The sequence below is a fragment of the Microcaecilia unicolor genome, chromosome 6, assembly GCF_901765095.1.
Source record: "Microcaecilia unicolor chromosome 6, aMicUni1.1, whole genome shotgun sequence".
Taxonomy (NCBI): domain Eukaryota; kingdom Metazoa; phylum Chordata; class Amphibia; order Gymnophiona; family Siphonopidae; genus Microcaecilia; species Microcaecilia unicolor.
This window is the reverse complement of record NC_044036.1, coordinates 20,457,295-20,479,771: the sequence shown is the minus strand read 5'-3', so window position 1 is coordinate 20,479,771 and position 22,477 is coordinate 20,457,295. Positions and strand designations below refer to the sequence as shown.

Below are 22,477 nucleotides of genomic sequence, written 5' to 3'. Positions count from 1 at the left end.
GGGTGGGGGGGGCCAACTGATAGCCTGCAGGGGGGCACCAGAGACCCTAGGCACGGCCCTGCTAGTAGGGCTAGAAAATTCATTTTCACAGAAACTGTTTATGGTGTCCCAAACTACTAAAATACCAGTGGAAAAGATTTCAAACTTAGAAATAAGGATGTCTGACAATGAGAAAACTTTAATATCAAATACTGAAAACATAAAATCATGTCAGCAGCTACAAGCTAATTTGATAAAGGAAAATATTTTATTGCATCAAAATGAGAATTTAGAAAATCAACTAAGAATTAAGACTCCTAGATTAATTAATTTTCCAAAAGTTTTATCGGTGGCTCGATTAATAATGTTCAAGAAATATCTCTCAGAAATTTTAAAAATTCCTGAACAAGCATATCCACCTGTGTCAAAAATGTATTACTTACCACCATATATAAAAAAGAAAAACAAAAAGTAAAAATGGACCAAAATGAACAAAGATTGGAAACTTCCTTTGATATACTTAAGTAGAGAGGTGTGGTAGCCGTGTTACATGCTCATCTTCCAATGTGGTATATATCATTCAGTGTAAAAAATGTAACGAAGGATGCTATATTGGAGAAAGAGGCCAGATGCTTAAGACAAGATTCAATCTGCACAGACATCACATGAAAATAGCCTGTGCCAGTCAAGCCCCCACCCCTGTGGGCCAACACTTTACAAGACCAGAACACTGCACCAGTGATTTCACAGTAAGAATCCTGAAAGGTAACTTTAAAACAATACAGGAACATAAGACATTTGAAGTCAGAATGATTGAATATTTTGACACTCAACAGACAGGACTTAACAAGGATCTGGGTTTTCTAGCCCTTTATAAACCATAAAGTTGTATTTCTCTGTTTATCACTCTCCTCTCAACTACCCACACCCATCCTGTTAGAATATCAATGAAATGTTTTGATGTCCCCATGCATACCCCCACCCTCCCACTCTGTCAGACAGTCAAAGTAATGCTTTGATGTTTCTCTTACAGTATATATACTACCTGCTACCACATTTGCTTATTTCCGATCTGAGGAAGAAGGGCAACCTTCGAAAGCTAATCAAGAAATGTATTATGTCCAATAAAAAAGGTATCATCTTATTTTCTTTTCCATGTTTTATTTTGTTCGATTTCTATTGATAACCTTTGATATACTGAACTTAACGCAAATGATTCAAGAAGATGAGAAGGGGACACCAGCTACATTAATCGTCTCTTTTGTTTTGGAACCTGATCGAGACTGGATACTCAGACAGTTTCTTCGTCATAGAAATGAACTCTTTATGAATAATAAAATCAGGATATTTCCTGATATAGCTAGAATAACACAAAAGAGACGTCAAGCATTTCTAACGCTCCGTCCTAGGGTTTTGCAGTTAGGAGGTTTATTTTGGTTAAATTTTCCCTGTAAGTGTGTGTTAAAAATTAACTCAGTTAAATATATTTTCTATGACTCATCTCGCCTGAGTGCTTTTCTAGATTCTAGATGCACTAAAGTCGTCATTAGAGCCGTTCCCTACCGAATTCCATAGCGAATCGGTAGGGAACGGCAATGCATCAAAAAAAGGGAATGCAAATGAGCTGCTCGTTGCAGCTCACTTGCATTCTCTAATCCCTCGTAAAATGGTCGGAGAATCGGCCGGTAGAGCATGCGCAGAGCAGCCAAGCGTTATGCTGGCTGCTCTGCGCATGCCAAGGACGTCAAAACAAACAAAAAAAACCCGACGCACCTATGGACGTCCTTATGGACGTCCTTTATAGAAGGCGTTCGCCCCCACCCCCGCCTGAGGTCACTGCCACCACTCCCCCTCCCCCCTCCATTGAAAGAGCTTTCCGCAGCCCCGGGCCCCCCCCTGAGGGCACCGCCGCTGCTCCCCCCTCTCTTGAAATGACAGCTTCCCCGCCATCCTCTGCACCCCCGTGGCCCTGCCCCCACCGCTCCCCCTGAGGTCATCGCCGCTGCCGCTCCCCCTCCACCCACCCCCTCCGACTGCCACCAAGCCCTCACAGCGCCTCTCACCCCTGTGTGAAGGCGCTGCACCGGCTGCAGCAGCAACAGCTGATCGCTTGGCTTCGGGAATTCCCTTCTTTCCTCCTTGGCCCGCCCTTGTCTGACGTAAGTAACTTACGTAGGTAACTTACGCCAGACGAGGGCGGGCCAAGGAGGAAAGAAGGGAAGTCCTGAAGCCAAGCGATCAGCTGTTGCCTGCCGCAGCCAGTGCAGCGCCTTCACAGGGGGGTGAGAGGCGCTGTGAGGGCCCGTGGCAGACGGAGGGGGGAGCGGCAGCGGGGACGACCTCAGGGGGGCGGCAGGGCCCCGGGGGTGCAGAGGATGGCGAGGAAAATGTCATTTCAAGAGAGGGGGGAGTGGCAGCAGCGACCTCGGGCGGGGGGGCATCGGAAGGGAAAAAAGACAGCACTGCTCGTCAGGGACGTCCTTGAAGGACGTCAATGTTAGGCACAGACACGCAGCTTGTTTTTTTTTTCCTTTCCCACAGCAGCTCCTGCCTAACGAGAGGTGCAGACCTCACGTTAGGGTTTCCACCGTAAGGGGAAACGTTAGTGCATATCATTATAATAGCCTTGCAACGGTACTGCAGCTCATTATAATGATTTGCATTCCGTTTTCGTTAGCTGCTACCGTGATCGGGAAATGGCGTTTGGTGCATGCTAGGGTCTACTACTTGCTCGTTAATGGCTCGTTAAGTTTAGTGCATCTGGGCCTAAGACGCCTGTTACTCCTGAGCATCAATTAACAGCTGTATCTACATCTACTCGGTGATAAGATAGTTAGGTTTATTATGCTTATCTTCTTTTTTTTCTATTTAAATGAATTCATGAAATTGTACCTTATTTTCTCTCTATGTTGTGGACTTGAAATGGATGGATAAGGAATGTATTTTCTTTATTGTATGGTAATAATGTTTCATCTGCTTCATTTTTCATCACACGTTTTCGTGTAAATATTGTTAATATCTATATATAAACAATTAAAAACAAAATGTACTGTTAGTCCAATAAAAAAGGTATCATCTTATTTTCCTTTCTATGTTTTATTTTATTTCTATTGATTACCTTTAAAAGTGGACTAACACGGTTACCACATCTCTCTACTTGGAGACCAGTAATCCAGGTTTGAGGGGCTTAACAGCTGGTCAGTGACTCACAGCAGTGAACCTTTTTTTTTCCTACCTGCAGAACAACACCAGATACACCAATGAGATTGGTAGCTGAATTGACTGGGTCCATTTGTCATTATGAAATCATAGTTTACCGCCAGTAAATCTAGCTGCTAGAAAGAGTCTTCTAACCAGTATAAGTACGCACCAAGGTTAAATACATCTAAGGACTAACGGTCAAAATTCAGTCTGCTGCGGTCAGCAGTTTTTAAATACCAGATGCCACATGTGTGTTATGCCTGTATTCAACACTGGGTCACACTCAGATACTGATGCTGAATATCCAGCTTTTAACTGGGCACTGGCAGTTTTTAAGCTGGTGTCCTGATAACCAGTGCTTTTTTTGAGGGGGTACTTGGGGGTACTGAGTACCGTCACCTTTTCCATTGTCTGCTAAAATTGACCCCTGGTCCCCAAGTTTTAATGAAAAATCTTAGGCTCCACACACCAATTCTGCCATGTTATAGATTTTGTGACTGGTTGCAGGGGGCCTAGCTATTGTGGGGTGGGTCTCTCAGTGAACATCCCACCCCTGAATTGTGGCCTGGCATTTGAGTACCGGCACCTTTTTTGCTAGAAAAAAACGCACTGCCGATAACTCAGTGGCGTTTCTAGGGGGGGGGCGGTGGGGGCGGTCCGCCCGGGTGCACGCCGCTGGGGGGGTGCCGCGCACGCCTGTCCATCGTTCGTTCCATGCTCCCTCTGCCCCAGAACAGGTTACTTCCTGTTCCGGGGCAGAGGGAGCATGGAACGAACAACGGACAGGCGCGCGCGGCACCCCACCCCCAGCGGCGTGCACCCGGGCGAGGGGTTCTTTCGCGGGGGGGTGTCCTTTCACCGGGGGGGGGGGGGGTCACGCTGCATCCGGGGGGGGGGGGGTGCTGCACCCGGGGGGCGGGGCGCATCGGTGATCCGCCCCAGGTGTCAGCCCCCCTAGGAACGCCACTGCGATAACTATCAGGATAAATAGTTAGGACAGCTGTTTTGCAGTTCTAACTTTATCCAGATACTTTCCTGGTTAGCGGACTGAAAATTGCCACTTGCCAGATAACTCCTGGCTCTGCCCAGACTCTGTCCCAGGCCCAGACCACCCAGCAGCACTATCTCAATAAGAGCCCCCAAATATCTAGGTATGGCCTGGTCAGTGGGATTTGTTCGGGTAGCAGCAGCTGCACTCCAGGTTAATCTTATTGAAAGTATTTTGAATTTGAGCAATTCAGTTCAGTGGCAAAGGGATTGGAGGAGTAGCCTAGTGGTTAGTGCAGTGGACTTTGATCCTGGGGAACTGAGTTTGATTCCCACTGCAGCTCCTTGTGACTCTGGGCAAGTCACTTAACCCTCCATTGCCCCTGGTACAAAGTAAGTACCTGAATATATGTAAACCGCTTTGAATGTAGTTGCAAAAACCTCAGAAAGGCGGTATATCAAGTCCCAGTTCCCTTTCCCTATTTGAGATTCTACATGGAATGTTGCTATTCCACTAGCAACATTCCATGTAGAAGCCTGCCCTTGCAGATCAGCAATGCGGCCGCACAGGCCTCTGTTTCTGTGAGACTGACGTCCTGCACGTACATGCAGGACGTCAGACTCACAGAAACAAGCCTGCGCGGCTGCATTGCTAATCTGCAAGGGCAGGCTTCTACATGGAATGTTGCTAGTGGAGGAGTAGCCTAGTGGTTAGTGCAGCGGACTCTGATTCTGGGGAACTGAGTTTCATTCCCACTGCAGCTCCTTGTGACTCTGGGCAAGTCACTTAACCCTCCATTGCCCCTGGTAAAATAAGTACCTAAATATATGTAAACCGCTTTGAATGTAGTTGCAAAAACCTCAGAAAGGCGGTATATCAAGTCCCATTTCCCTTTTGTCCAAGTTGGACTATTCTGCATGGAATCTTGTCACTCTTTAGGATTCCAGAATCTTTTTATTCTTTGGGGTTCTACATGGAATGTTGCTACTCTGAGATTCTGCATGGACTCTTGTCACTGATTAGGATTTCGGAATCTTGCTATTCTTTGGGGTTCTACATGGAATGTTGCCACGATTTGGGTTTCTGCCAGGTCCTTGTGACATGGCTTGGCCACTGTTTGGAAAAGAGGATACTGGGCTAGATGGACCGTTAAGTATGTGAATGATTATTTTATGCAATGAAGTTGAAGTTCTGGGACCTGGCCTTATTTTACAAAAGACCACCCTGAAGAAATAAAATGTTGGTGTGAGTTTCCTACAGCATTGTGTGGTATGGAATGTTTCTCAATCAGGAGGGTAAGAGTATCAGAGAAGGGTGTGATCATCTGGTTAAAGAACTTCCTGAAATGCTGGTCTCATTTTCCCAGATCCCTGGATCCTGCCACTCTCTGCTCAAAAGTTATATGGGCTGCAGCCTCTGAAGTGTGTTCTCCACTCTCCCTTTGGGATGGGAACTCTGTAAGATATGTAAACTCCCAGAATATCCTTTGCACACCCAACGCCTTAGATATATTTTTTCTCTGATAGTAGGTCAAGTTGGACCCTGATTGTCTACATTTTGCCATGTTCTGTTACCACCTGAACTTTTAAAAATAAAGCCAAGATGGGAATGTGGTTTTGGTTATTTCTATCTGATCAGTTTATTAGTTGCACAAAATCCAGTATGAGCATCATCTTCATCCGAAGTATCCCCAGAGAAAAATATTAATGGTGAGAAGGATTATGGCATTGATATCACAAATTCTCCTCCATTTTGGTTTTTCTTCAATGCTGGTAAGTTTTCTTTCCAAAATCTCTCTTTGTTCCTTGGTTAATTTCGGTGCAGGGGTCCTGGATATTCCACAAAACCAGTAGTAAATGTTCTTCCACCAAGGAAACTCAGGAACTGGAGAAAAACAAAGAAACGGAAATGTTCTACATAGAAACACAGAACAATGTAGGCAGATAAAGGCCATCCCCCCAATATTCAAAAGCATTTAATCAGACAGGATCGGCACACTAGCCAGATAAAGAGGGCAATGATGAAGGCAAAGGAAAGAGGTGGAGACCATCTGAAATGATATAGGTTGTAGGGGGAGCTAAATAGAGTATCTGAGTTTAGAGGGTCTCATCTGATGGTGACTACAATGTTAGCACTGTAAAAGTCCACCAAAACAGCACCAAAATGTGAAGGTAAGAAACCACCCCCTCCCAAGTATAGTCCAAAAAACCAGTACAAAAGAGTAGAGAGAAACTTCACTGGCTCCCACTCAAGGAACGCGTGGCGTTCAAGATATGCACAATTGTACACAAAATCATCCACGCAGACGCCCCAATCTACATGCTAAGCCTCGGGGACTTGCCTCCCAGAAACACCATAAGATCATCCCGCAAATTTCTCAATCTGCACTTCCCCAGCTGTAAAGGACTAAAATACAAGCTGGTACACGCCACCACCTTCTCTTACATGAGCACGCAGTTGTGGAATGCATTACCTACAGCCCTGAAAGCTACTGATGATATAACCAACTTCCGCAAAGCTTTGAAGACACATCTCTTCAACAAGGCCTACAAAGAGAACCCATAGCCTTACAAAATTCCCTCACCAACCCACCCAGTTATTAAAGTCCACCTTCTATCCTGCCTAACACCTTCCTTCTTTCCCCCTCACTTAATCTTTGTACATTACTAATTGTATCTGTTATCATGGAATAATTATGTCATAACCAAACTCTGTAAGCCACATTGAGCCTGCAAATAGGTGGGAAAATGTGGGATACAAATGCAAAAAATAAAAAATAAAATAAAAATAATAGAGCTGGACCAAGAATCATTTGTTGGGCTTTACAGCATCCATGTAGTTTTCAGTGTTTCACAGCGATTTTATCATTATAAGGTATATCACTCTGTACTTTGTGATTTCAATATGTAAGTGTTTGACCCCTGAAGCAGAAGGTTGCTCCGTCAAAACACAGCCCCATGTCGGGTCATATACACATGAGGTGCTGAATAAAGTTGCTGTACTGACCTTCGATTGATCAGATTTCTTGGTCCACCCCTACTTTTTAGCACTGTAAAAGCTGCATAAATCTTAATGAATATTGGTGGTCAACCTTATAAACGCATTGTGAGCCAATGCTCGGACATCACATTGTAATATATTTCAAAAAGTGTCTGATTTGTTCGGAAAAGAGGGGTAGAAACTGAAGGTGTTATATGTTTAGCTACAGTCACTAAGGAGCAATCCTACCATTGGACACCTGATAGGAACCTATTCTATGAAGGAACATAGACGCCCACCATTGTTCTCTCTTAGCTGAGCGGGACTCCTCCACCTACAATCCTGCCAGTAGGAGGTGCTCTTTCACAATCACATTTTCAATAGTGAAAGACAAGCAAGCTCTGCAGGACTCCAGGGAAGTTGCCTGTTCCTCGTGATGAAATGATAATATTTAAGCACAACCCCCTGCTGGTAGTAATGCGATAGGAGGACTCCCGCTCAGCTTAGAGGGAACAGTGGCACCTTCTTTCCTTTAGAGAACTTTAGTATATATAATAGACTAGTAAAAAAGGCCCGTTTCTCGAAAAAATGAAACGGGCGCTAACAAGGTTTTCCTCGAAGTGTGTATGTTTGAGAGAGTGACTGTGTGTGAGAGAGAGAGAGTGAATGTGTGAGTGTGTGTGTGTGACAGAGAGAGAGTGAGACTGGGTGCGACTGTGTCTGTGAGAGAGTGCATGTGTGAGAATGAGAGTGTGTGCCAGGGTTCCCCCCTCTGTCCAAGTGCCAGGATCGTCCCCCTCCCTCCGAGTGCTAGGGTCGTCCCCCTCCCTTCCTCCCTCCCTCTTCCAGGGTCTTCCCCCTCCCTCCCTCTGAGTTCCAGGGTCTTCCCCCATCCCTCCCTTCCTCCCTCCCTCTGAGTTTCAGGGTCGTCCCCCCTCCCTCCCTCCGAGTTCCAGGGTCCTCCTTCTCTCCCTCCGAGTTCCAGGGTCGTCCCCTTCCTCCGAGTTCCAGGGTCATTCCCCCCTCCTTCAGAGTTTCAGGTTCCCCCCTACCTACCTCCCTCCCACCCAGTTCCAGAGTCCCCCCCTTCCAGGGTCCCCCCTCCTCCCTCTCTCCCTCCCACCCAGTTCCAGGGTCCCCCCTCCTCCCTCCCAGTTCCACGGTAGTCATCCTTCCCTTCCAGTTCCACGCCCCCTCTGTATGAATTTTAAAATTCAGACAGGTCTCTGCCGAGGTGCCTGGGGGGAGGTGCTAATTGCTGTCAACCTAACGACACACAGCTTCTCCCATACACCAGCTGACAGACAACGGCTGGGGGCTTACGCAGCCATGGGCACTCACCAGGATAAACTTCTCCTCCTGGTCTTGTCTGTGTCCGTCATGCATGTGACGTAGCGTACCCCTTCACTCTCACTGCTCCGCCCTCGATGTCCTCACGTTTTGACGCGAGGGGGGGCAGAGACAGATGTGACAGACTTACGAACGTTACGAACCCTTCACTGAAGCCAAGGAGTCAGCTTCAGAACGTCGGAGGTGCTTTTTATTATAATAAATGAGATATGTGCATAAACAGAGGCACAATAAGTGCAGCCAGTTACGCCAACTAAAACCTGGTGTAAATGCCCGCACCTAATTTAAGCGCGGATCAAATATATTATATAACAGAGGGGCTCTTTTACAAAGCGGCAGTAAGTCCAACGCGGGCTTACCGCCTGCTAAAGGGAAGTACCGATAGGCTACTGCAGCAGCCTGGCACTACTTCCGTCCCCCAGCGCACGCCATTTCTGGCACTATAAAACTATTTCAATTTTTGTAGTGCCAGTGTGTACCCAGCGATAATTGGGCACCGCCGAGTGTTGCCTGGTTACCACCATGTTAGCGCAGGAGTCCTTACCACCAAAAACGCATTTCAACTAAAACTCAATAAATAAAAAACACATTGTCTCATCCTCTCATCCCAACACAGTGCGGACATCCCCACAAGTATCAACACCCCAGATCACACCCTTCCTATCTCAGACAGCTTGAAAATGGACCGTAACTTAACACTAGAGAGCCAAGTGGCATCCACAACAAAGAAAATGTTCCACTCAATGTGGAAACTCAAACGCGTAAAGCAATTCTTCCCAAGGGAAACATTTCGCAACCTGATACAATCAATGGTACTAAGCCACTTAGATTACTGCAATGGAATTTATGCGGGATGTAAAGAACAAACCTTAACGAAACTTCAGACCGCTCAAAACACGGCAGCTAGGCTTATATTTGGTAAAACACGATTTGAAAGCGCAAAACTCCTCTGCAAAACCTACACTGGCTCCCAATCAAAGAACGCATCACCTTCAAAATCTGCACCCTGGTTCACAAAATCATCTACGGAGAAGCCCCAAGTTACATGATAGACTTGATTGAATTACCAATTAGAACTACATCCGAATCAACACGATTTTATCTAAATCTGCACTACCCAAGCTGCAAAGAACTTAAATACAAAATAACTTACGCATTCAGTTTGTCCCACATAAGCACACAACTGTGGAACGCATTACCAAAAGCCTTGACAACGACGTACGACCACATAAACTTCCGGAAATCACTAAAAACCAACCTGTTTAAAAAGGCATACTTTACCGATCCAACATAAATGCCTGATCTCTGCAACACAACCAAACTAAAGCACGTAATGGACATCACACAACTCTTCCGTTCTCCGATTCCCTAATGTGGCTGTGCCACATGAACTTGATCTTACCACAATATCACCCTGTATTTGTTCATACCGGAGTTGGCGAATGCCTCTCCGGTATTATGTAAGCCACATTGAGCCTACAAATAGGTGGGAAAATGTGGGATACAAATGTAACAAATAAATGAACTCAATGGGTGGTGGTAAGTGCTCCGCCCTGAAATGGCTGCGCACCATTTCTTTAATAAAAGTGAAACCTGTCTTTTGCCTGCTGTGGTAAAAGGGGGCCTCAGCACGCCTCAAAAACACACGCTGGCGCCAATGCAGCCTTTTGCCGCAGCTTTGTAAAAGGACCCCAGTGTGTGTAATTTTTAGGAACACCCATGACCCACTCATGCCCCTCCCATGGACACACCCCTTTTTGAGATCCACATATTAGAATTTACACGCACCACTTTACAGAATACGCTTAGAAAGTTGCACACGTAAATTCTAATTAGTGCCAATTAATGCCGATAATTGCTTGTTAGTGGCCAATTATCAGCGCTGATTAGTTTATTGATCAATTAAATTGTGCATGCAAATCAGCTTTTCGTATTGATTTGCGCACGCAACTTTAGTCGCCGTTTATAGAATCCGGGGGTATATGCAGGGGTGTGCTGGTAAATTTTTAACAACGGGCTCTCTCTCCGGGCATAGCCAGCCCTGAAATTTTTTTTTTGGGGGGGGGGGGGGAATACATGCCTCTCACTCCCCTCCTTTTTGTGGGCTCGCTAGGCATACCTTTGCTGAGCCCCACCAGCCAATAAATGGACTGCCACCATTCTCTGCTGCTTGTTTCTGGCTCTGAGCAGCATGATGGAACCTTCTTGCGCTTGCAAGAAAAGTCTCAGCCTGGTGCTCAGAGTCAGAAACAAGGAGCAGGGAGCAGCAGCACCAGTCTGTTTACTTGGCTGGTGGGGCCAGCATTACTGCCAGCAACGTAAAAATGAATTCAGGAGGGGGCCCAAACCCACATTTTGGGAGTCAGTTGTTAAAGTAGCCATGGGGAGGCCTACTTACTTTAACAACCGGCTCCCAAAATTCTTAAAAACTTAACAAACGGCTCTCGCGAGCCCGTGAGAGCCCCCTCCAGCACACCACAGGGTATATGTAGTATTTTAACGTGACAGTGCTGATATACCTGTCTGGGGATCTAAAATGGGTTCTTCGCTTGGACTTTCCATCTTTTTTGACTGGTCCCAAGGGTCGACTAGATCAACTCTTTGAGCCCTGCTGTGCCGACTCCACCACGTTAAACGAACGAGCTAGAGAAAAAAAAAAGAATTGAAATGAGAGAAATAAGATACTCAGTTTGGGAACAGATATTGCTTTACCAGTTTTGGATATGCTGTTAAATTAGACATCGGGCTAAATAGAAGGTTAAAGAACTGTAAATTGACTAAATCCTTTTCAGTCATTTTTTTTCTTATTTATTTATTTCAATATTTTAACAAGTGTATACTTGTCATGAAATACAGCCAATAAATCATTTGTTGATATTCACTTACAAATACTTAATACCAGAAAAAAAGAAAATTACAAATTGTTAATAAACTTTCATCCCAGGAAAAACAATTTACATATGCATTAAGTTTAAACAATTTTCGCTTTCTCAGACCACTAAATCATATATAGAGGGCGTGAAAGAATAGAGAAGATTATGTATCATATAAGATTCCAAACGTGGCAACATTATCCTCCCTAACTAAAATTATATTTGATGTTATTTCAGTTGAGATTGGGTGGCAGAGCTGGTGGTGGGAGGCGGGGCTGGTGCTTGCGAGGCGGGGATAGTGCTGGGCAGACTTATACGGTCTGTGCTAGATCCGGTGGTGGGAGGCGGGACTGGTGGTTGGGAGGCGGGGATAGTGCTGGGCAGACTTATACGGTCTGTACTAGAGCCGGTGGTGGGAGGCGGGACTGGTGGTTGGGAGGCGGGGATACTGCTGGGCAGACTTATACGGTCTGTGCTAGAGCCGGTGGTGGGAGGCGGGACTGGTGGTTGGGAGGCGGGGATAGTGCTGGGCAGACTTATACGGTCTGTGCCAGAGCCGGTGGTGGGAGGCGGGGCTGGTGGTTGGGAGGCGGGGATAGTGCTGGGCAGACTTACACGGTCTGTGCCAGAGCCGGTGGTGGGAGGCGGGGCTGGTGGTTGGGAGGCGGGGATAGTGCTGGGCAGACTTATACGGTCTGTGCCAGAGCCGGTGGTGGGAGGCGGGGCTGGTGGTTGGGAGGCGGGGATAGTGCTGGGCAGACTTACACGGTCTGTGCCAGAGCCGGTGGTGGGAGGCGGGGCTGGTGGTTGGGAGGCGGGGATAGTGCTGGGCAGACTTATACGGTCTGTGCCAGAGCCGGTGGTGGGAGGCGGGGCTGGTGATTTGGAGGCGGGGATAGTGCTGGGCAGACTTATACGGTCTGTGCTAGAGCCGGTAGTGGGAGGCGGGACTGGTGATTGGGAGGCGGGGATAGTGCTGGGCAGACTTATACGGTCTGTGCCAGAGCCGGTGGTGGGAGGCGGGACTGGTGGTTGGGAGGCGGGGATAGTGCTGGGCAGACTTATACGGTCTGTGCTAGAGCCGGTGGTGGGAGGCGGGACTGGTGGTTGGGAGGCGGGGATAGTGCGGGGCAGACTTATACGGTCTGTGCCAGAGCCGGTGGTGGGAGGCGGGACTGGTGGTTTGGAGGCGGGGATAGTGCTGGGCAGACTTATACGGTCTGTGCCAGAGCCGGTGTTGGGAGGCGGGGCTGGTGGTTGGGAGGCGGGGATAGTGCTGGGCAGACTTACACGGTCTGTGCCAGAGCCAGTGGTGGGAGGCGGGGCTGGTGGTTGGGAGGCGGGGATAGTGCTGGGCAGACTTATACAGTCTACTACTACTACTACTACTATTTAGCATTTCTATAGCGCTACAAGGCATACGCAGCGCTGCACAAACATAGAAGAAAGACAGTCCCTGCTCAAAGAGCTTACAATCTAATAGACAAAAAATAAATAAAGTAAGCAAATCAAATCAAAATTTCCGGTAGTAACTTAGAAAAGGATCTATGGACAAAGGGGTCCTTTAACCAAGGCATGCTGAAAAATGGTCTGCGGTAGTGTAAGCGCATGTTTTGGGTGCACGCAGAATCATTTTCAGCGCAGCTGCAAAAAAATGCCTTTTTTTAAAATCGTTGCCGAAAATGGATGTGCGGCAAAATAAAAATTGCCGCACATCCATTTTGGGTCTGAGACCTTACCAACAGCCATTGACCTAGCGGTAAAGTCTCACACGGTAACCGGGCGGTAATGACCTAGGCACATCAAATGCCACTTGGCGCGTGTCCAATATGAGCGTCCGAAAATAAAAATTATTTTTCAGACACTAGTATCGTACACGCACCAAAAATGAAAATACCACAAGAGGCAGGCGGTAGCCGGGCGGTAATTCCATTTTGCCATGCGTTGGGCGCACGAAAACGCTCCCGCAGCTTAGTAAAAGGGATCCATAGAGAATAATGCAGTCTAGAATTTTTCTGCCATATATTTGGGGTGAGAATCATGCCCTGAGGCTTACCTAATTGTTAGAAACCGTCTCTTTAAGCCACATATAAAACTCCTTATGTTTCTATTTTAGCTAAGAGGTTTTTTTTTTTTACAAAAACGTAGATTCCCAGCTAGCAGAATACATGCTGGATCCCTGCAAACTTCTGTTATCTCTTCTGCCCCCACTACTAGACATAAAACAAGGTACAGCGAGATGTCTTTGCTTTCCTAGAGATATAGTAGAATTGGAAAAGGTACAGCGAAGGGCGACGAAAATGATAGTGGGGATGGGACGACTTTCCTATGAAGAGAGGCTGAGAAGGCTAGGGCTTTTCAGCTTGGAGAAGAGACGGCTGAGGGGAGATATGATAGAAGTGTATAAAATAATGAGTGGAATGGATCGGGTGGATGTGAAGCGACTGTTCACGCTATCCAAAAATACTAGGACTAGAGGGCATGAGTTGAAGCTACAGTGTGGTAAATTTAAAACGAATCGGAGAAAATTTTTCTTCACCCAACGTGTAATTAGACTCTGGAATTCGTTGCCGGAGAACGTGGTACGGGCGGTTAGCTTGACGGAGTTTAAAAAGGGGTTAGATAGATTCCTAAAGGACAAGTCCATAGACCGCTATTAAATGGACTTGGAAAAATTCCGCATTTTTAGGTATAACTTGTCTGGAATGTTTTTACGTTTGGGGAGCGTGCCAGGTGCCCTTGACCTGGATTGGCCACTGTTGGTGACAGGATGCTGGGCTAGATGGACCTTTGGTCTTTCCCAGTATGGCACTACTTATGTACTTATGTACTTATGCACTTAAAGGTAATACAAAGAAATAAAACAAAACAGACAAAAGAACATAGGATACCCTTTTTATTGGACAAAGTTAATACATTTTTTATTAGGTTTTCAAGGTAATACCATCTTCTTCAGCTCAGAAATGAACAGATGTTGTGACAAATGAACAAATTTCTGATCTGAAAATGTGTTGTTAGTCCAATAAAAAAGATATCATCTTATTTTCTTTTCTCTGTTCTGTTTTATTTCTATTTATCACCTTTAAAAGTAGACTAACACGGCTACCACATCACTTGACCCTTGAACATCTGCTGTAAACAAGGGGGTCCTTTTTACTAAGGTACGCTGAAAAATGGCCTGCGGTAGCGTAGACGTGTGTTGTGGGCGTGCGCAGGATCATTTTTCAGCGCACCTGCAAAAAAAATGCCTTTTTAAAAAACATTTTTTTGCCAAAAATGGACGTGCGGCAAAATGAAAGCGGTAACTGGGCGGTAACGGTCTACGCACGTAAAATGCCACTTGGGGTGCGCCCATTATGCACGTCCAAAAATTTTCAGTTGCGCGTATCGGAGGTGCAGCAAAAACGAAATTACCGCAAGAGCCATGCAGTAGCCGGCTCTAAGTGCTCGTAACAAAATTGCTCCCACGACAACGTTAAAAAAGAAAACACAAATAAAACAAACAGTCCCAGAAACGACACAGAAAACAACACAGAACAAAAATTTGCTGGCTGCTCACCCCTATTATTTAGTAAAACCTGGCCAGGCAAGGCCCATACCTCAGTATAATCAACTTGTGGGTGCTGTCAGAAAGCAAATTTAGAACAGTAGTTTTCACCCTACATTTGAGTAACATAGTAACATAGTAGATGACGGCAGAAAAAGACCTGCACGGTCCATCCAGTCTGCCCAACAAAATAAACTCATATGTGCTACTTTTTGTGTATACCTTACCTTGATTTGTACCTGTCTTTTTCAGGGCACAGACCGTATAAGTCTACCCAGCACTATCGCCGCCCCCCAACCACCAGCCCCGCCTCCCACCACCAGCTCTGGCACAGACCGTGTAAGTCTGCCCAGCACTATCCCCGCCTCCCACAAAAGATTAAAAAAATATCATAATTGTGAGGAGGCATACAGAACACTGCCCTTCACCCTTAAGGATAGTCCCTCAGCAGCGCTGTGTATGCCTTGTAGCGCTATAGAAATGATAAGTAGTAGTAGTAATATAGGAGGTAGTGTCCTATTGTGGATTAAAAACTGGTTAAAACAGAAACTAGGGTTAAATGGTTTTAGTGCGTGCGTTTAGTGCGTGCTAATGCTAGAGACAGCCATATTTATTTATTTATTTGTAGCATTTGTATCCCACATTTTCACACCTATTTGCAGGCTCAATGTGGCTTACATTTTCCATAATGGTGATCATCAATTCCGGAAGAGAAATACATATTTAAGGTGACCGAGACATTGAGGATTAGGTATACAGTTATAGAAAGTGCATTTTCATAATCAGAAAATAAAAGGTGTTGGATTAACTTCAATCATGATAGATTAATTTGGACAATCAGGAATGTTAAACTTCAATCTTGTTGATTAATATAATTAATCAGGAAGTACAGAATTATGTTTAGTGAAGGTTCGGTGTAATTTTGACTACCTGGTATTTAGGATGGATTACTGCAGTATGCTTTGTTGAATAGGTTAGTTTTCAATAATTTACGGAAATTATTTATGTCGTGTGTTGTAGAGAGGTGTGGTAGCCTTGTAAGTCCATTTTTAAAGGTAATCAATAGAAATAAAATAAAACATGGAAAAGAAAATAACATGATACCTTTTTTATTGGACATAACTTAATACATTTCTTGATTAGCTTTCGAAGGTTGCCCTTCGTCGTCAGATCGGAAATAAGCAAATGTTGGTAGATGACAGTATATATGAGCGAAACATCAAAGCATTTCAGTGACAGTCTGTGCACAGTAAACAGGAAACAGAAAGAGGGCGGAAGAACCGGATAAAAAACACAGTGTTGCTTTCAAAACGCGTATACAAAAAGATTGAAATAGTGGCTACAGAACGGTTTGCTTACGTTCTCGTCGGGGATCGATGGGGTACAGAGGCTAACCACAATGCAGACGAGGGTTGTCAGTCCAAACAGGATCAGAGCAAAGTAAAGGTAATGGACATCCTTCAGTACAGAGGGTCTGGTATCCTCTTCGCCGCAATAAGGCGCCCGATAAACGAAGTCCATGACCATGCGAATGAAGCCTACCACAAGCCCCACTATGAGACCCCAGAAAGCCCCCTGGAGGGAGAAAAAAAAACACACACATTAAAGAACAGGCTTGAAGAGTCAAACGTAACAGAGAAGATGCAATTTGGAAAAATTACATTCAGGACCAGGGCCGCCAAGAGACAGAGCTGAGCCCTGGTCAGAGCCACCGCCGGACCTGAGGAGGCTGGGCTGCCGCCCCCCCCCCCACAAGGATTGTTGCTGCCGCTGCCGTTGACCTCCCCCCCCAGGATCATTGCCGCCGCCCCCTGCCCGCCACAACTGTAAATACCTTGTCTGGTGGGGATCCCAAGGCTCCGCCAACAGAAGCGTCTTCCTCCAATGCTGCTCTTTTTCACTCTGCCACATGGCCTGGCCCTGCGGCTGCTTTTTCTCTCACGTCGCGCATGCTCGGGTCCTCCCTGTCAGTCTGCTATGTTTGCTCCTCCGGGTCCTCCCCAGCCTCCAATGGGGGGGGGGGGGGGGGGCACCACCACAGTTTTCTATCTCTTGCTCCTGTCGGGACGCGATCACCGGGACCCGTCAGGAGTAGGAGAGAGAGAGGCCCCGGCGCCGAGCCCCCTTGGAGGCCCGGGCCCGGGGAATTTTGCCCTCCTCTGTCCCCTCCTCTCGGCGGCCCTGTTCAGGACAAATTTCAGAAGCTGTACATGATTTACCTTAGTAAATTGGGTGTCTGAACATTTCCCACCTTCCCCCAGGAAAGGCTCCTCCCCACTGAAATCATGCTGGGTGGCCAGGAGCCAATAACCAGTAACACTTAATTGTAGAGCGCTGCTGAGTATGGGCTCCGACTGCCGTGGCATTTGCTGGTTCATTCTGGGCTGCTCCCAGAACAGAGTCAGTATTTGCATAGCTAATCAAGCACGTAGGACCATTCAAAATGTATTCTGGGTGCTGCTGAATCTTTCTGTCTTTCCTTTTTAAACAAATTTACTGAAGGCGGTGTACAGGAGAAGTAAATTGGACATGAACAATTTACAGTTACAACACTAACAGGGGCATTTTCGAAAGAGAAAGGCGGCCATCTTCCGACACAAATCAGGAGATGGGCGTCCTTCTCTCAGGGTCGCCCAAATCGTCATAACCGAAAGCCGATTTTGGGTGCCCTCAACTACAGTCCATCGCGGGGATGACCAAAGTTCACGGGGGCGTGTCGGAGGCGTAGTGAAGGCGGGACTGGGGCATGCTTAAGAGATGGGCGTCCTCGGCCGATAATGGAAAAAAGAAGGGCGTCCCTGACAAGCATTTGGTCGACTTTACTTGGTCCATTTTTTTTTCACGACAAAGCATCAAAAAGGTGCCCAAACTGACCAGATGACCACCAGAGGGAATCAGGGATGACCTCCCCTTAGTCCCCCAGTGGTCACCAACCCCCTCCCACACTAAAAAAAAACTTAATTTTTTTCCCAGCCTCAAATATCATACCCAGCTCCAGAACAGCAGTATACAGGTCTCTGGAGCAGTTTTAGTGGGTGTGGGGCACTTCAGCCAGGTGGACCCAGGCCCAACCCCCCAACTGTTACACTTGTGGTGGTAAATGTGAGCCCTTCAAAACCCACCCGAAACCCACTGTACCCACATGTAGGTGTCCCCCTTCACCCCTTAGGGCTAGGGTAGTGGTGTACGGTTGTGGGTAGTGGGTGTTTGGGGGGGTTTGGGGGGCTCAGCACACAAGGTAAGGGAGCTATGTACTTAGGAGCAATTTGTGAAGTCCACTGCAGTGCCCCCTAGGGTACTGGTTGGTGTCCTGGCATGTCAGGGGGACGAGTGCACTATGAATACTGGCTCCTCCCACGACCAAATGCCTTAGATTTGGTCGTTTTTGAGATGGGCGTCCTCGGTTTCCATTATGGCCGAAAACCGGGGACGACCATCCCTAAGGTTGACCATCTCAACATTTAGGTCAACCATCTCTAAGGGTGACCTACATGTTGAGATTTGGGTGTCCCCAACCGTAATATCAAACGAAAGATGGATGCCCATCTTGTTTCGATAATACGAGTTTCCCCACCCCTTCGCCGGGACGTCCTTAGAGATGGGCATCCTTAGAGATGGGCGTCCCTGTTCGATTATGCCCCTCCACATATCACATAACTGTACCCATTGAAACACAATAGACGATTCATAAAGTAAAAATAAGAAAATGAATGAAACAGCAGAAAAGGAGAAAAAAAAAACATGTTTTACTGTGCTTATCCCTAATACCTATTAACAACACAGCAGTGCCGTAGCAAGGGCTAATGACACCCGGGGCGGGTCGCCGCTGCGCACCCCCCCCCCTCGGGTGCAGCACGGCACGACCCCCCCTCTGCGGCGCACCCCCCTCCGGAGCGAACCCCCCCCCCAAGACCGCATTCTTACCTGCGGGAGGGCGATCCGCCCCGAGTGCACGTTACTCAGAGCTGCGTCGGCCCCGCTGTTTCCCTGCTCTCTTTGCCCCAGAACAGGAAGTAACCTGTTCTGGGGCAGAGGGAGCAGGGAACCAGCGGGGCCGGCACCCCCGAGCGCGTGCACCCGGGGCGGACCGCCCCTCCCGCCCCCCCCCCTTCCTACGCCACTGCATCATAGTACAGCAGCAGCAGTAAGGCCACTGTGTCACCATGCCGCTGATGTAAGGGACACTGAGGTGCATGCATTGTTTAAAACCTCGTAACTGTGGGACGAAGGACAAAATAAAATGTTAGAAACCATAGATAAGGAAGGCAGATAAAGACCATAATAACTATCCAGTTTGCCCATCTATACCATCTCCTAATCCTTCCTCTCCCTTAGAGATCCTATGTGCTTGTCCCAATCTTTCTTGAATTCACAAACAGTATTCATCTCCGCCAGCTCCATCAGGAGGCCCTTCCACGAATTTACCACCTTTTCCATGAAGGAGTATTTTCCTCTGGTTACTCCTGAGTCTGTCCCCTTTCACCTTCATCTTACATACCTGCCAAGTCTCTCGCATTCAGCAAGAGTGCGGGTCATCACCCGCACTCCCGCCAAAGTGGGAACATCTCCCGCTGAATTCTTCTGCTGCCGCCGCTTCTGCCGCTTCTGTTGAGCAGCAGCAAGCGCCACGCTGCTTCTCTCCACAGCCGGCATAATAACAAAAAGAAGCGCGGGGCCGCAGCAGCCTTCAGGCATGCGCTGTCGGCTCTGCTGTCCTCTGCCCCCGCTGACGTCAATTTCCCGTTCTGGGGGCAGAGGACCGGCAGAGCCGACAGTGCATGCTTGAAGGCTGCTGCGGCCCCGCGCTTCTTTTTGTTCTTGTGTCAGCGCTGCGAGGGAGAGAGAAACATGGCTGGAAAGGGTAGGGGAGTGAGGACGCTGGAGGAGAGAGAGAGAGAGAGTGGAAAAGAGCAGGGGAGAGCCAGGGACATGGAAAAGAGCAGGGGAGAGCCAGAGAGAAGATGCTGGATGGAAGAGGGGTACAGAGAGAGAGAGAGTGAGAGAGATGAGTGGAAAGATGGGGAGAGAAAGAGGGGACATGGGCAGGAGAGAGAGAGAAGCTGCTGGGGAGAAACTGGGGGAGACCCCAGCTGTCAGATGGAGAAATGCTGGATGAAAGGAGGTAGAAAGAGGGAAAAATGCTGGAAGGAGGGGGCAGAAAGAGGGAAGATGCTGGATGGAAGGGTAGGGAGGGAAAGAGGAAAGACACTGGAAGGATGGGGAGAGAGATGACATGCTGAATGGAAAAGGGTCGAGAGAGAAAGAACTGTCTAGAAGGAAGGGGAGATAGAGGGAGACAATGGATGGAAGGAGAGGGAGACAATGGATGGAAGGATTGGGAGAGGGTAATGGGTGGAAGGATGGAATGAGAAAGAGGAATGATACTGGATGGAAGGTTAGGGAGAGAAAGAGGAGATCCATGATACTTGACACCAGGGATAAGCAGTGACTTTCTCCAGATCTACCTTAATAACAGTTTATAGACTTTTCCTCCAGAAACTTAGCCAAACCTCTTTTAAACCCAATTGCATTAACTGCTTTTACCACTTGCTCCGGCAATGAGTTCCAGAGTATAACTATATGTTGAGTAACTTCACGATGTGTCCTCTAGCCTTCGTACATTTTGAAAGAATAAATTGATCTGCAGTTACCTGTTCACTATTTTACAGACAGACCTCTATCATATCTCCCTTCAGCCGTCTCTTTTTCAAGCTGAAGAGCCCCAACCTCTTTAGCCTTTCCTTATATAAGACTCATTCATTCAATCACTTACAGGTTCATTGATCCTCTTGCAGAAGATTGCCAAAATAAAAAGTGCAGTAACGGGTGGAGACAGATAACTGGTTACCGACTGCATGTAGTCAAACAGCTGGCCGCTGTTAGCAGCCTGAATTATAGGAATCCAGAGAATACTGATCACCACCAAGATGGCAACAAAAACTCTGAAAGAGAGCACAACATGAAGGAAAATTACTAGGTTTCTACATTATGCAAACTGATGCATACGGGTGCAGAAGGCATGCTCAGGGGCGGGGTGAGTTGTGATTTACGTGTATAATTTATGAAATTTGAAAATAATGTTTACAGTGCTAGCACCTAATTCACAAGGAAACTAGCCTTAAATGAGTTATTAATTAAGCACGACCTCAAATCTCCCAATAGGACCAACACATAAAGTTATAAATATGCCACTATCAAACATGGGAGTCCAGTAATATCATTGGTCAGAAAATGGAGTAAAAGGATGCCTTTTTTCTTCATTTGGAGACAGTTGCATGCCAGCTTGAACTGGGTTTTTTTTTTTAATTTGGGGATTTTTCCCTTTTTTCTAGTCTTTATGTTCATTATTGTACCTTCACACTTGTTTCGAATGTTAAACTTATTTATAGATTTTTGCATGTGCTTGTGGAGGAGTAGCCTAGTGGTTAGTGGAGCAGACCTTGATCCTGGGGAACTGAGTTCAATTCCCACTGCAGCTCCTTGTGACCCTGGGCAAGTCACTTAACCCTCTGTTGCCCCTGGTACAAAGTAAGTACCTGAATATATGTAAACCGCTTTGACAGTAGTTGCAAAAACCTCAGAAAGGTGACATGTCCCATTTCCCTTTCCCATGGAATGTTGCTACTATCTAAGATTCTACATGGAATGTTGGCTACTCTTTGAGATTCTGTTGCTACTATTTGAGATTCTACATGGAATGTTGCTACTATTGAGATTCTGTTGCTACTATTTGAGATTCTACATGGAATGTTGCTATTCCACTAGCAACATTCCACGTAGAAGCCTACCCTTGCAGATCAGCAATGCGGCCGCGCAGGCTTCTGTTTCTGTGAGTCTGACGTCCTGCACGGCCGTGCTGCTGATCTGCAAGGGCAGGCTTCTACGTGGAATGTTGCTAGTGGAATAGCAACATTCCATGTAGAATCTCAAATAGGGAAAGGGAACTGAGACTTGACATACCGCATTTCTGAGGTTTTTGCAACTACATTCAAAGTGGTTTACATATATGCAGGTACTTATTTTGTACCAGGGGCAATGGAGGGTTAAGTGACTTGCCCAGAGTCACAAGGAGCTGCAGTGGGAATCAAACTCAGTTCCCCGGGATCAAAGTCCGCTGCACTAACCACTAGGCTACTCCTCCACAAGCCAGTTAGCGCCAATAATTGGGCACTAACAATGAACTATTGGCGCTAATTGGCAACAATTTGGATTTGCGCATGCATCTTGCTAGGTGCTATTCTAGAAAGATGTGCGTGTAAAGGGGGCTTGGCCATGGCAGGGACATGGGCCGGTCAGGGGCATTCGCTATAGATGCACGCAGTATTATGGAATTCGGGGAATCTGCACCTAACGCAGGTGCAAGGATTGACACCAGGGTTCAGTCCCGTGCGTTTTAATAAATGTCGTTCAAAATAGCCATCTTTCTGCTCCATTAACCAATGACCTTCTCTAGGCTAAAATCCTGGAGAAGTAGACTTTTCATTTTGAATATCAGCTGCAAAAATGAGAGCAACGTTCCCCCACCACTGACCCTTTCAAGGAGACCCCTATCCCAAGATG

The 22,477-nt window shown here is 46.8% G+C and overlaps 1 protein-coding gene across 2 annotated transcripts in view; it reads right to left on the bottom strand.

Annotated features, from left to right (window-relative positions):
• Positions 1-5,300: 5,300 nt before the first annotated feature.
• SLC5A9 (solute carrier family 5 member 9) overlaps positions 5,301-22,477 on the bottom strand; it is a 100,966-nt gene continuing 83,789 nt past the window's right edge. For both annotated transcript variants that reach the window (XM_030206705.1, XM_030206704.1), the window contains exons 12-15: positions 20,691-20,859; positions 16,277-16,492; positions 11,017-11,140; positions 5,301-6,052 (exon numbers count right to left, since the gene is read on the bottom strand). In XM_030206705.1, the coding sequence (XP_030062565.1) occupies positions 5,844-6,052; positions 11,017-11,140; positions 16,277-16,492; positions 20,691-20,859 (718 nt within the window). In that variant the 3' untranslated portion in view covers positions 5,301-5,843. The remainder of the gene's footprint in view (positions 6,053-11,016; positions 11,141-16,276; positions 16,493-20,690; positions 20,860-22,477) is intronic.